Raw genomic sequence first — 16,158 nt, 5'->3', positions numbered from 1 at the left:
CTTCTATGAATGAAAAGGGTAAACAGGAGATGCTTCTGCAAAACTCTTCTAGACGTGCAGAGATAAAGGATGGCTCTACCACACAAAATAATCAGATACAAAAATAGCTGTTCAGAAACAGCACACCTAAGGAGTACTTTAATCAAACATTTAGGTTACCTGCCAAAAGGACCATGATCTCTTCAAAATGCAATGCGGATTAAAGTGTTATCTAACACAAGCAGAAAACTAACCTTGGAGTGGAAGTTCGAAATGTGTTCATCATAATTTTCATGTCTTTGGATAGAGAAACCAGCTTTTTCAGCTAGATTGCAAAACTGGTTTAAAGTATTCCCTCGGAGTGGAGCAAATACCATTGCTTTTCCCTGGAACGTTAAAAAGAGAATTTATACATTTTTAAAACTGGAAGGGAACCAGATATAGCATACACCTGACTAAGCTTTTAATATGCTTGAGTTGGAAAAGTCAATTGTTCTCTTGTTAAAATACTAAAATATGGTAACACAAATACTTGTTCAAAATATGCAAGATTGCTGTGATTAAACAAATGCAATCTAGAAAGTAACAAATAAATATTTTCTTTAGAAAACTGCCAACTGCAATACATCTGCTTTTTTTCATATAATAATGGTGTCTGTGGATTACCAAAATGAAACACAGAAAAAGCATACAAAACATACACTCAATGAAAAATCCATTTGTTAGCTCATGACCATGCACAGACTGTAAATAATGATTATCTTTTTTCTCTCTCACACATAGAAGAGTACCTCCCATTCACTGTCAGTGGAATTACAACAGTATAAAACAAGGCAAAACGGGAGGCAAATCAGACCCAATTGTTAATTTTTCAAAGATATTTTAAACTACCTGAGCAGTGCAACTAAATTTGACCTTAAATTGGTAAATTGCATTTAAATCAAGAATTAATGTTCCTGAATACTAATTCTGGTTCTCACAAGATGATAAGGCCATTTATAATGCCCAGGCAATACATTATGGTCCATTACCTAATTTTTTGTTCATCCTTCTGTATTTAAGAAAACAAAAATGACTGTACCTTGAACTGATAGATTTTAGACACTCTGTGCAAAGTGCTTGCCCAAAACCCAACCAACTTGATAGAGCATCTCCTGAAGTCTTATTTGCAGAATTAATTCTAATTGGCTGAATACTGTGTTCTGTCACATGGAATGAAAAGTGGTTGAAGAGCTGTAAGCAAAGGTTAATATCAGCCAAGAGCATATCACACTGGGGGGAGCCACGAAGTTTCCTGTAAGTTCCTGTATTTAACTTCTATGTTAATGAGAGCTAAGATTAATTTGTGAGGTGCTGTAATCAAGCAAAGAGACAAAAAATATTTTTAGGGATCTGAAGAAGTTGTAAAGGATTAGACGCTGTGGAAGTCAATTTAGCTTGAGAAAACGTAATCTGTAAGTCACAGGAAAAGAGTGATCAGCCCAGAGAGTTTCAGTAGGAATGCTGGAAAGTTACAGGGCTGACACAGACACTTAGTGAAGAGAATAGAGAACAAATCTGTGCTCACACATGCACACGGACACCGAGACAATGCACAGTGAGGCAGCAATAAAAATGCTCTGTCAGTACCTATGGTGCTAATTCGTACTTAAAACATTCCAACCATTAACACCACAACACTGTATTCATTCTCACAACAGCTCTGTGAGATAGGAAAATACTGTTACCCTCATCTTTCTCATGGGAAATTTAAGCACAAAGGAGTCTTAGGGCAATATCCGAAGCAACTCAACTTCTGTTCATTTGTGTAGCTGTAGCTTTAATTTTGTGGCAAAATAGGAGGTGCAAAGGGGTGTAACTCCCACCGAAGGCACTGGAATTGCTTATGTAAATGCTAGGTCCGAATATAGGCTCAGCTCAGGATGAAAAACATTAAACACAGGAAATTCACAATCGGTTCCCTCACATCCTTGGCATGCTTTAATGTCATCAGACAGAAGTGGGCAGCAAAGGGAGCCTTCAGCTGAGGATCCTGCTCCTCTTGCTGCCATCTCACGCTCCCCAGAATGTTGCTCTGCACAAACCCTTCCTGGAATAAGGATGAGACTCCTCTGGAGACCCTCATTTTCATGATCACTGTAATGGGAAAAATGTCCCTTACCCAGGGCTTACTGATCACACAATTCACATGGGGACTTCAGGTGTGATTAAACCTTGTGAACAGAGACTGCTGGCGGCCACACGCCCTACACTGGCCACTGATCCAGCAGCTCTGATGAGGAACAGAGCTCACACACTTGGAGTCAGCACTCCATGAAGTCATTCCTTCTCATGTTCTCTGAAGACTACTTTAAATTAAATTTGAAAGAGAAATACAATAAAACAGTACGAAATATGTCTTAAACCCAGAGAGGAAATCTTGAAATAACTTTGAGAAAGGGGAATGGCTTTTAGGGAAATCACTACACAGTTATTTTTGGCCAGCTCCTTAGCTGGTGTAAAAACCTGTTCATCTGTTGACATTACTGCACATCTAAAACACCTGTGGATCTTGCACTCACTGATAAAAACCAAGAAATCATGATTAAAGCTTAATACCACAATAATCTCCTCAAAACTGGACAGGTACTGTGGTCAATTCTGGTCTATCACAATCTGGGTTTAAAGCACTTCTTTGTCATCTGCCCAGTCTCTGTGATTCTGCAACCAGTTGTGGGGCTGCATTCACATTTCTAATTATAAAATGTTTTTCATTCCTTGGTTGCTGCACAATAAATAAATTAGACCAGTGGCCTGATTCTACTCTTGATGGACTATTCCAAGTTTAATTCTAATTCAAAAGTGTCTCCTAGGATGACATTTAAAGGATGATGTTTAAAATTCAAAATAGTCTTTCCTCAGATGGAAAAATACTTCCAGTAAACTTGTGAACAAAACACAGAGGAAAATGCCAGTTGTATTAGTTTGAAGTGTCACTAAAATGCTACAGTAAGACAATGGGACAGTCATTCACATTTTGGATGTGACCGTGACTAACTTTACTCATCAATCATTACTAAATGTGGTCTTATTTGCTGGTACTAATCACAGGTCAATAGCATCCCATTGACTTCATTGGGATTTTGAATGGATAGGCCACAGAAGAATCAAAGCCTTGATAAAAAATTGTTCTTGATTAGGGAAATATGCAAACAAACAAATCCTTATTCTGAGATTGAAATTAAAAGTAAATTTTTAATGATATAAAAAAATAAAACTAAATGTTGGTAAATCAAGTCAAGTAGATTGAGACTAATAAAATATAGCCATTTAAGATAAATTTGTTCGATGTAATATTTCTATGCCTAATTCTTTGAATAGGTTTACAGGTGACATTTGCCTCTGTGACAAATTCAGATAGAAATTTCAGTCCTCAGTAACTCTGTGAGCTGCTCATTTCCATCTCTGTGAATTTCTTCCTGTGCCAATACATCTGTCCTGGGGTCAATACTGGGAATCAGATGACTGAAATGACCAGAGTCCTGTTTCAAGGAAGCCAAAATGCTACCCAAAACACATAATTCTATGCCATAAAGATTCTAATAGCCAGAAATAACATCCTTACTGAAAAAGGAAATACCACAGATAAATTTTAAATTAACAGTAGGAATAGACTATGTGTTCTGAATCTCTCCTTCAAGACAGCTTTGCAAGGATACCTGTTATTTTCTGTTTACTCTACTTTTTCTTCTGGTATTGTTGGTTGTTATTTTCCCCAGACTCTTTTAAACTAGTTGTATCCTAGTTATATATGAAAGATAATTTGCATTTAGATGCGTCAATTTTATCAAAGTACTGCCAAAAAGGAAATATAAGTTCTAAATTTGAGACAAAATAATTAATGTAGGAGAGCAAACTTAATAAAAAAAGTTTATGCCTTAGCTTGGGCATAAACTAATGCCCATAAACTATTCTTAATTATTGCAACTGGAAAATAAATTCACTATTGATTTATTTGTCCTTTAAAAGCCAAAGTATAGTGCCATTTAGTAAAGTGTCCTTTGATGGTATCCTTAGAGCTATACAAGAAGAGGAAAACTGGTAACTATTTCATACTTGTGACTGCATCTGTTGGGATCTGAAATGAGCCCACATTTTATTTGGGTCTTTCAAACCATGAAGGCATATGTTTGAAGGCATCTCTGCTGAACATGTCATTTTTGGACAAGAGAGATCATTTAAGGTGTCTGTACTCCCAGCTCCCATCCTAGACAACACTTTATTGTCCTCTCAGTTATAAATTACAGTAATTTGCAAGGCCATGCCATAACTGGATATCCATCCACATAGCCAATCATAAAGTGGATTAGGCAACTGAATTTTGTTAAAAAATACAGTTTGTACAGGGGTCCAAAACTCTGCAAAAGAAATTCCTGCATGGAGCATGAATTTCTTAAGCTAGCTTTGCAGCTAAGAAGTAGGAACCATGGCCTAAAATGCACAGCAAGTAGGTGCTTGGCTATTAACACAGATGATGCTATTAATCACACTGTGCAGAGGCAAACACGACTAGGAAGACAGGCACCAAAAAGCCATCTCCCTTTACCCCATCTACATTCACAAAGGAGCATAGCTCATATACCCTGAAATACGAAGGCATGGTCTAAATTTGAATTAGCTGACAGAAGTTAAAGAGAAACCAAGTCAGGCCAGTTTTGGCTTAAAGTCAGCCTAACAATTCCACAGTTACCAGGGCACCTCTCATACACTTCTCCTCCTCCCACTCATGCTCTTCTTCCCCAGTGTCCTTTCATGGAGCCAGTAGAGTGGCCCATGGGAATACCTGAAGGACCAGTTGCTGACATTGATCTGGGCTGAAAAAGAAATTCTTTTTGTAGTTTTTTTAACTGGGATCTGCTTTGTGTTACAGGTCACCTGTGGTCCCAAAAATGATTGCATTTTGACAACTGTTGGTACATCGTGAAAGTCAGAATGCATCATTCTGAGCTGGAGCTACTTAACCTCTCCTTACTGCCTCTGATAGAAATACCTGGGTAACCTTTTCCTCAGGGTGGCTACATTTCTCCTGTCTTCCTGGCAGCCTTGCCCCACAGCTCATTAAAATAATTCAGTTTTAAGTAACTTGCCTTAGGTCACTCAGGAAAGTCTATGATAGAACCAAGAATAGAAACCTGATCACTCTAAGCAAAGAATGGGATTACTTACACGACTAAAATGACTCAGGTTCTTAAGCCTTTGCACGTTTGGGTCTTCTATTCCTTTTACAGAGAAAATCTCTTGTACAAAAAGTCCACCACAAATTTTAAATAAAGTTTGGAAATGCACTGCTAGCATGAAATACTTTTGTTTTGAAATGGAAAGTATACCTTATTGAAAGTTCTGGATGTTAAACACGAAAGATAAAATTCCTGTTTCAAAATCCTACTTAGAGCAAGTACTTACTGTTTTTCTCCTCTTCTTATTTTGATATATTCCTTTTTTTTATATTTAAGATTGTATATATATACTTTATATATCCATATAACAGTCTTTTTTTCAGGGCTCTCTGATTTAAACAGCCTAATAGATTTAGATTGATAAAATATCTCCTGAGTGACACTCATACAGAACATGTAATCATTATATGAAGAGCATAATTTCATTATTTACTAAGGTATAAAACACGTAAACACAGGGCTTACTTTATGGAAAAATGTTTTAAGCCACAGTATACATATAAGGGATTTGTTCATTTATATAAACATAAATGAAAAGGAAAAGATATTCTTTCATAATAAATAAGTACACAATGACAAAGGTTACAATTGAAGGGATTAAAAATGACAGAAGCCAACATAAAAACTTTCAATATCGTATTTTACTTTAATATGAAGACATTATTATCAAAGGAAAATACTTGAGAAACGCTTTGATAAAAATAATCTGACGCTATCTTTGAAGCGGTTTCATTTATTTTACTACCCACTGTGTTCCTTATCAGAAGGCCAAGTATAAGAAGTTTCCTAGTTTATGATTAGGAAAGAATCTGATAGATTAGAAGACTCAATTGAAGTTGGACATAATAAGTATTAAAGTATTACATGACATTAATCCTGCCATTCCATTACTCTCTCAATCATTGTGCACAGACTAATTATTCTGAAGCCAGTGTTCAGGAGAAAATAGAAACATACTTACACTGGGTTGGAGTAATCTCTTTATTGCATCAACAAGGCTAGCTCTGTACCGGTCCAGAAACAGGCTGACATTGAGAAGAGAACAGAATCCAGATTAAAATGGGTTTTCAATTCTAATGATACTAATGCAGATAAGTACAAGGCTAATTACATATGTTTACACAATGCTGTAAAAGAGAAACTGTGCTCTACATTTCTATGCAGTTCAGGTACTTTTAACATGAAAAAATACATAAAAACAAATACAATCTAAACCAAAACTAAATTATCAGCATGAAGCAGCTTTTTATATAGCTGAAATTTACCAGTCCTTCATGCTGGCTATTAAAATAATACTGTACCAGAAATGAGAATCAACATAAAAAGTTAGCATTTTACATGTTTTTATATACAAGGGGAATGGAGTTTTTAAAAATGTTTTCTATTGTATTTCAGGTGCTATTATTAAGGGTATTTTTTTTCCTTCTACCTTCACAGTAATTCTTACCTGTTATACGTACTTGTTATATTTCTATATCTATCTATCCCTATAAAGATTTACAAGACCCTACCTCCTCCTCTCCAATGCTGTTCAAATACAATGGCCCAGATTGTACAGAGTTGTCATCTCTCAAGAGTGCAATCCTTCATCTCCAGCATGGGTCCCGCAAGGATAGCAGCAGAGTCAATTTTCCCATGCAATGTTGCCAACACGCTCAGCCCTATTTTGGTGTGATTACCTCATGATTTGAGGGGATAATTCATTCTTCATGCCCCTCAGTACCTTAATGTATATACTAATAGTGGCAACCAGGGTGCCAATCACTCTTGACTAGATATTTGTGGACATGTAGTTACTGTGGATGAGTGCATTTACAATGGTTAGTGAACAACCATCTGATAGCAACTGATGCCTTTCAGTCCTTACTACCATGCATTTATATTGGCGATTCAGATAAGAAACTCTATCAAGCAGGCCACAGATAATGTGATTTTTTTTCTTCTTTTTTTTCCTTCCCCCCACATTTTCTCTGCAATAAAACTGCTTTCCAGCTTGTGACAAGTTCAAGTTTCACACTACATGGCATTTTGTCCATTCTCTAGGGGCTTTTTATATACTCCTCTTCCTTTTATTCTCAAAATTCTTTTCTGAAGGGATGTGGGTAAATTCTTTTTCCAGGTTTGAAGTTCTGCAAGAACATAAAGAATATATGGAAACACTGAAGAGAAAAAAGTAGTCTGCCAACCACAGGCCTTTCATCAAGAATGGAAGATGTGTGGATATTTAGTAAGGACACTCCACAGCTACCAAGCAGAATACTATATTATATGTAATGGAATCAAGCAGCCATGTAAGAGCTGTGAATTTTTGCTGTTCTGGAACAAACAGTCAAAACAGAACAAAACAAAATGAAACTTGCAAGTGACCATATTTCATCAGTAGAAACTGGTAGAACCTCACACTGTTGAGAAAATATGGTAGAATGGGTATCTATATATGTGTTGAAGAACATTTAATACAGAAGTACGACCTTCTGAATTTCTCTTCAAGAATATGAAGTACTAGCTAACAACTTCCCTGATAGCCTGGCTTACAAGAAAATTTAAACTTGAGCAATCGACATGATGACTCCCCTTCAGCCTTGATTTATCTTACTGGAAGAACTTTACTGAAAAGATGGGTGCTGAAATTCAATTAGTTGAAAAAGCAGCTCTTATCTCTGATGTCGCTTGGGTGTTTTAATGACATTCACCTCACATTGATCCCTATATAGATAGATGTCATAAGGCACTACTTCACTGGGAACTTAGCCACCTGCAGAAGAAGTGGAATACATGATTCCTCTCCCAAAAGAATAGCAAAAAGTAATTAATTTTCTTCAACATGAAACACCGCAAGCATGCACACATTTAAGACTTCCTGGGATCCTGTGTGAACACAAGGACATTCTGAATGAAAAGTGCATTTATAATATTTTTATTACTGAAAGCAGTGTAGTGGAAATACAATCTTGGGGCAGCTTACCAATGTTAAAATCCCCTTTTCATGGACCTGAATACCATTCTCCTTTTTTTTTTTAATGAGATAGGGACACAACTGCTGCTACCGATCTTGTTCCTTTACAATGAGAACTACAAACCTTTGTTTACCAAAAACTGAGTGTCTGAGAACTTAAAATGGTTACATGACCTGCTAGATTAGACAATTTCAATAATACTTTTTCTGTCCAACCCCAACTGATATTTTGGTGGCATGGACAGTAGACTCTTAGCCCTCTCAGCTTAGGAAACCCAGATAACCTGAGACAGTTGCCCCAAGTTGTCCTGCCCTCCAAGAGGCCTGTCCCTGGCAACATGACCTACTCCAACTGAAAATAGTTTCTGATACTGGGATTTCCAAACTGTTGCTCTGTGAGCCACGTCCTCTGAAGGAGCAGAAAAGACTGGTAGCAAAGCTAATATAATGCAATGCAATGACTCCAGGGAACATCTCTATCCTCCCTCTGAGTCGGGGAATGCCTTAAATGAGGAAAATCCTGAAGAAGTCATTAGATAATCTGTGCTGCAGACAGGAACAGCATAGGATTTGGCCCACGCAAGGGGATTTAGTCACACAGTTTTTCTTACTGGTAGAATTGTATGACTAAATATTACCACAGCATACTGAAAATGTCCCTCACATGTGAAGAACATGTGAGTTCCTATGTCACCTACTCTGGGTGACCCTGCCTTGGCAGACAGGTTGGACTGGATGACCTCCAGAGGTCCCTTCCAACCATAACAATTCTGTGATTCTGTGAACAGCTCAGTAAAATTAAATAATGCAAAGCTGCAAACCATTCACACTCAGTTCTCTCACACATAATTCAAATTTGGCTTAAGCTTGCCATTACTTTAGTGGTAATATCTCATATTTATGTAGCTCAGGACAGGAATAGCAAGGTTTTCTTGGGTCAGCAAGGAAGTTTCAAATCACAGCAGTCAAAAGGTGAGAACACGGCTGATGATTTGGCCTTTGTTTAGGCAATGCTCTTAACCTGTGAAATGTGGATGAACAGGGAGGCAACATGGCTACCTCTACTCTCTTGCTCTTTTATTAAAATTTTAAATTACCATTAAAGCCAAAATGAAAGTTTATACCAAAACTGCAGAGAAGTAACAGTAAGCCACAAGGAAACAAATTTAAAAACCCAAGTAGATTCTTATTTTGCTTCATGCTAATATCCTTTCATCTTCTGCCTCGCAACAAGGGACATATTTTATAGGCTACGAGGTAAACTTTTTTTTTCTGCATGCTCCACCATTGGTAAAAGACTTGAGTTTACAGGTGTACTTCAGATATTATTACATTCATATGTAGTGTCTAATGTATCGAGTCATTTGTTTTTTTGTTCACTTTCAACTACATGGGTGACATAAACTAAAAAAACTCTTCCATGTTGTCAGGTTCCAATGCACTTGAAAGTGTGTGCCAGAAGTCAGGCCTAAAATGAATAGCAAGTTTAAATGGAAGGACAGAGGTCTTACTGCATTCCTGCAAAAAGATCTCCTTATAATAAGTGAAATAAACTAACGGAGAAAAAATTGACATATTTTAAGGTATTTAAAGAATACTTTCAGTTCTACATTCCTGGCAAAGCCACAACTCCCCGTGACTTCAAAAATCTCAGCAGTGAAAGTAATGTGGGATAGCTCCCCCTGGCCTCGGTTATGTGAACACTTATGCATGTGCCAAACTTTAAGAACAGAATCATTCCAAGCAAATAAAGTGGGATATTACGCATTTCCAAAACAATACGGGGTTCTAAACCTTATACTGCCTCTACATCAAGTTATTTGTGAAAACTTGCTTCACAATAATGTGAAACATAACGTTTTTTTATTGTCTCCGTCCTACTGGCCTTTACTCTCTCCTTGGATTAAAAATCTCAGCATTTTTTTCCTCAGTAAAGAAGAGCATGTACAATATTTAAATAATCAGAAATCTGAGGCCCTCAAGAGCTTTGGAAGAGTCTTGGGTTTGGCCTGTCCATACAGGCACCTGTGATTTCTCCTCCTCTATTCAAACTCACAATTCCAGTACCTGTCTGACTTTGTATCCACAGGTATAGGTCAAATGAAAGTCAAAAATTCTGCCAGCCCTCATTTGGCCTTAAAATTTCCCCTGAAAAACATGAGATGTGTGAATATGTTTTTAAAGATTTCATTATTTCCGTATTTTTTCACTGTATCCTTCTTCCAGGTGTAGCCTCATCATGATTTTTTTTTCCTTATTTCTATCTAATAGTTGACATTTAAAAAATTATTTTGGAACTGCTGAACCATGAAACTATTTTTATTATCAACATTCTGAATGGTTAAATAATGACTAGCTTTCACAGTTTGCCTCTTATTTATTTTATAATCCAGTTGAGCTACTAAATTTAGCTGTTAACTAATAGACTGTTTGTTCTGGGAAATAACTTATTTTCCACTCCTGCACACAAGGTTTATGAAAGTCTGACTGTAAATATATGAATATAAACATATCACTGCTTGCTGTAATCATGTACATTTTTACTTGAATCTCCATGTGGATTTGGAATATGTTTATGAATAGAGCTTGTTTTCATGTAAATGGGATCAAGCAGTACCACTGGTTAGCTATTCAGAGAATCAGACAATATCACCCTTGCTGGAAATACTTAAAAAAAAAATTTATCCATGTACCTAATATTTGAACTCAGATTTTTTGCTTTCTAGTTCTCTGTTCTAATCTCAGATTTTATTGACTGACAATGAGCTATGTGATGGTGTTAAACTAAATGTAATCTATTCTATCTGTTTTTATCACTGCATACTTCAGGTTTCAGCTGAGAAGCTAGAAGAAAAGAGATTCTTTTTTTTTCCTCTTCAGTGGCAGCCCAAAAAATTCAGAGAGCAAAAATCCTGCCAACAGTCCTCAAACCAATTCTATATTGTTGAAGAGAAATACATGAAAATGAAAAGAAGATTTGAGTTTGATAAAGCATGGAACATTTTTTCCCTCAGCCTTCTCATGTACCAGAAAACCTAGTGTCCATAACTAAAAGAATTATTTCTAAAAGAAACAAACAATAAAGGGATTTTCATGTTTATTAAACTATACATATATCTATGGGCACTTGCAATAAGAAAATAGAAATAATATGTGAATAAACCCACATTCTTTAAACTAACCTGCACATTTCTATTTATTTTTTAGAAATCCATAAATATTTATACACTTACCTGCATCTTAAGTGCTTCAAAATAAATGTACAAAATGCAGGGATTGCAAATGCATTATGTATTTTACCTGTCATGTCTGATTCTTTGTTTCCTAACACTATTTCCAAACAGACTGGGAGGGGTATTAGGCCAGAATATTACTGAAAAAAACAACTTAAGTCTTACTCCACTCTGCTGTACTCCCAGCACAAATAGGATGACATGGTGTGAGTATCAAGAATACAAGAGACAGAACAGCCAGGTTGTTTTGATATTTGTGTGAAGAACAAATTTAACTCTAAATCTCTTGGCAAGACCTTGCTTCACCCACATAATCTGGAGAACATCCATATGTGAGCCTTGTCTAAGCCTCCGAGAAGACTGCTGCCCTCCTGCTCATGTCCGCCAGCACTCTGATCTGACTTTCATACTTAATCTGATCTAATCCGGTCCAGCATTAACTTCATCTGTGCAATGAAACCTGGAGTATCCATTCTAATATTTGGTGAGGAAGGCATTTACTAAATTACTTGCTGAAATCATATGGTGCTGTTTAGCTCCTTATTTTAATCAGATGATGCATCTCTGAGGCACATTATCAGCGATTACTTAGAAACCCTTCTCTGTCCTTTTTGGGAACAAAGAACTTTTCTGAAATTAAATGCTAAGAGAAACAAAGCACTGTTGCATTCTGACAACAAATAGGTGTCAGAAAAAGGCAAAAAAGATCACTAAACACATTTTCTCCAGAGCTGTATAAAACCAATAGCTTTGTGAAATAAGAAGAGTTTGCTTAAATAGCAAAACATGAAATAAAAACAAAAGCTTTAGAGGAATATAAGAAGACATTTAAAAAGAACATTGTTTAAAAAGACAATAGACAGCTTTGTACTTCCCTTTGCCTTTTCCTTTAACTATTTCTAGGTAAGGTACATAAATTTGCCAAACTAAGCAGTCCTAGGAAGTCTCTGCTTTCAGAATTTGGTCTCTCACAACAGTTACGTGCCACAAAAGACAAACAGCTTTTTTTTTTTGTTTTGGACATTTAATGGGTCAAGAGCAAATATCCATGAAGGAAAGACAGATTGGTTTAAAAATATCTACTCTCCTAAATAAAATTTGCACAGCTCTTTTTACACTGTCTACATTTATATAGCACAAATAATTAATAATGTACCATTTTTAAAGCTAGCATGCAGCAAATACAGCACAGCACAATCCCACAAATGCAGTATCAGAAAAGGGTTGTGTCAATAATCAAATCTATTTGCATAAATTATTAAACAAGATACCATAGTGCTACATGTATCTACCTTTCCATAAATTAAGTGCTGTACTGTTATTTTTCTTACTGTGAATTATCTTGTAATTAACATGTGTCTGTGTAAATAATATAAAGCCTATACCTCCAAATATTGATGTCAAATACATTTAAGGAACAGAATGTGGTGGGGGTGGAAAAAAGGGTTTGAAAATCTCTTTTTCCTTGGAAAGATTTTCCAGGGAGCAAAAATATATCCCCTTATATCAATAGTCAGATCTTTCCTAAGAAGTAAGCTAATTGAGCTGTTTGTGTTGATAAACTCCCTTTTCTCCAGACTGTTCCTCACTGAGCCATAATTATTTGCAATTTGCCTAAGTCGTCCATTTACTGATACGTCAAGCATGAAACAGAGGCAATTCCAGAAAATGGAAATGCTTCTCAAAATCAATCTTTGGGAAATAATGTGGTAGAAGTTACTGTGTGATAGAAGACTACCTTATAACTGTCACATGGAGATGAATATTAATTTGTTGAGGTTAAGGTGGCTTTGTGCTTCATTTGTTGACTTTGCTTAGCCATCAGCAAGCAGCACAGTACAATTACTCCAGCAAAGCTATTTTTCTAACATGAGTTTTATGATTTTTATGTACTTACCAGTCAGCACACATAACAATGTCAAAATGTCCTTCCAGTTGAGAGACATCTGTCTCATTATCCCATCGTAAAATGCTAGAGGAAAAAAAGATTTTAAAAAAAGAAAAGAAAAAAGGACTTACATTTTTCATCTTGAGATTTTTAAAGTTTTAATATTATTCTTATGTGACACAGAAGTGTTTTAAAAAGTGCAAAGTCGTTACTTTCAAAAATGAATGTAAAAATCTTATTCTGTACATTTTCAAGGTTTTAAATCTCAAAGCTAAAGAACTGCTTTTCTTTACAACAGAAAGGCAATCCACTCAGGTTCTGATGAGTGGATCACCAATAAATATGCCTTTCTGAATTAGTGGCACATGCACAGCTTCAGATTCTTACACCATAACATTACTGCATGAGGAAGTGAAGTCAAAGTATCGACAATCTGAATGAAGCACAAATCTGCAGAATAGATGTGAATTCATGGACCTCTGTTACATCTGGCAGGCAATTCAGTTGTGTTCCTCATTGATGAAGTGAGCATTCACTTGGGCTGGAGGGAGGCGAGACAGGGTGAAAAAATGCCAAGCTTAACTTCAATACCAGCCATGTTGCCTCCGGCAAGCTTAAAAAAAATACAGCAGTGCTGACTCTGTCAACACCTATTCTCTCATAGGTGATAAGCTATTTAATTCTAAGATACCCAGTAGTAGGCAAAAATTCACATATGTACAAAGTTCTTCTTTGTTTATAAATGCTGCCGATTTATGTAGCTGCCACAAGGAATTTCAGTACTTTACTCCCATCTAAAAAACAGCAACTAGTATTGGAATTTACTGCATACTTTAAATATCATTACCCCGAACATTTGAAGCTGCATTTCTATTTCTAAGCTATTTTAAAAAAAGGAATCTATCCTTTTTCATTTCCTGGTTATTTATAATAGAAAGTAGATAAATATTTATGGCAAAAGCACTTGTGGGGGAAGGGTCTAATCTGATCTTGTCAGGTTGTGCATGCTTATCTCAGTTTTGTATGAGTCTTGACCAAATAGACCCTTTAGTCTTCCCGCAGCTATAATCTACTTCTGGTTAAAAGCCATCTCCATTCACATCCTATTCCTAATATTTAACCGAGGATCAGTGTATAATGTGTTCATTCAGAAATGTTCCTGAAGTATACGAGAAAAAAGGGAATTTTGTACACTGACTATACTGTATGCAAAAAAGGCTTGTAAATATGTAGATAAATAGGTACAAGGCCATAAAGAATTAAGGTACCACAATATGCATGTACATATGCACAGACACAAAATTTGAGACAGAGTGCTTTTAAAATATGGAAATTCCGAAAGGAAAGGCCCAGTTGGTTGGGAAAGCTTTGATTTTGTGGGGCTCAATGTAGCTGAAGAGATCATGACTCATCAGCCCATTTGCCCTCCTGGAATTTACTGTGACAATCCAAAGACAGAAAAGAGTAGATTAATTTAATTTTTCCCCCTCAAATTGAAAGTAATACAGATTTTAGAAGCCTAGGTAGCTTTGCACACTGGCACGCAGCAGGCATCCAGTAGTGGAAAGTGACAAAGGAGAGTTCTCACTCTCAGCTGCTGACTGCCTGCTGGCTACCAGCGGCTTTTTCAACCCTGTTTCCGTGGAAACTTAGGTTAGAATGGTGAAAATTAGGTAAAGGTAAGTTTTGTGGGTTTAAAGCACGCACTCTAATACTTTAAGAATCCTGAAGCAGAACTGGAAATTGGTAGAAGAACTGTGAGCCTTAAGAGGCCACCTTTGGTTCTCATTGCTACAGAAACAGAGATCTGATCAGTACCACTATAGAGATTTGAATTATGATTTTTTTAACCTATATATTTACTATACTTCACACATGCAGTTGGGAAGGCAGCACAGGTGTCTCCTCCTGCAAAAAAAACCAAAACCAAAACCCAACCACCCTCCCTCATGTTACTGTCAGGTTTCTGCTGGGCACTCAAAACACAGCATTTTCTGTGCACACCTACTGTAGGCACAGAGGAGTTTGTGTGGGGAGATAAAAGCTCATAAACTAAAGTGCTGAACAAAACATGGAATTGACGAGTTACCAGGAGCATGAGCAGTGGTGCAACATGACTGGGATCTGTATTGTTAGAAGGAGTGAGCTAAGGGCCGCACATCCAGCCATAAGCCAATCTTTCTCCCTTTTTCTGATCTACTACAAGGGCTGCTTTTGATCTCTAGCTTCAGTACAGCCGCATTCATGAAGATAGCATAATTATGCAAAGGCCAATGACAAATTTACAAATTTTAAACAAACTTTGCCATAAATTTTCCAAAAGTACAGGAAAATCTTTATTCCTGCAGGGAAATCACCATGTAAACGAAATATAATTTGTAAAAAAAATAAACACTAGTGGGACTCATCCTGGTCTGACTCAGGATGTATGCACACTGGTGGGAGAGATGGAACTATAGGCTATATGTATTTATCCATGCTATCTTTAGCTAAATGCAAGCGTGACTAGTAAGGGAGGCACAGCCAGGGATGTCAAATGCAGTACTGGCTGCAACCTCCAAAACAGTTTCAGTAGCTAGCTCAGGGCTACCCTGTCTACACTGTTACCTGCTTCCACAGATCTGCAGGAGCTGCAGTCAAACATCTGCACCTGCAAAGCAGACATGTGTCTGCATATCCAGGAACCAGAATAAATTCTCTTCAGAGTCGGCACTATTCTGTCATCAACACTGATGTCAGAATCAGCCTGGTTCAGAATCAGCTATTCTGAGTTCTAGTGCTAATGAAAGCAGTGAATCAGACTTATATAAATACTATCAATTATCAAAAAAAAAAAATTGTAATCCAAATGCAATTCCTGACTGTAAAGTACAAAAAAATCCACTG

General features: G+C 36.6%; 1 protein-coding gene across 2 annotated transcripts in view; it reads right to left on the bottom strand.

Moving 5' to 3' along the window:
- CAMKMT (calmodulin-lysine N-methyltransferase) overlaps nucleotides 1-16,158 on the bottom strand; it is a 249,437-nt gene that overhangs the window by 39,455 nt on the left and 193,824 nt on the right. For both annotated transcript variants that reach the window (XM_042051660.1, XM_042051662.1), the window contains exons 8-10: nucleotides 13,282-13,356; nucleotides 6,157-6,220; nucleotides 234-365 (exon numbers count right to left, since the gene is read on the bottom strand). In XM_042051660.1, the coding sequence (XP_041907594.1) occupies nucleotides 234-365; nucleotides 6,157-6,220; nucleotides 13,282-13,356 (271 nt within the window). The remainder of the gene's footprint in view (nucleotides 1-233; nucleotides 366-6,156; nucleotides 6,221-13,281; nucleotides 13,357-16,158) is intronic.

This window comes from Corvus kubaryi, unplaced genomic scaffold, assembly GCF_017639235.1.
Source record: "Corvus kubaryi isolate FWS band 111438036 unplaced genomic scaffold, C.kubaryi_AGA036_p1.0 76, whole genome shotgun sequence".
NCBI classification, from domain to species: domain Eukaryota; kingdom Metazoa; phylum Chordata; class Aves; order Passeriformes; family Corvidae; genus Corvus; species Corvus kubaryi.
This window is presented reverse-complemented; position numbering and strand designations above follow the sequence as displayed.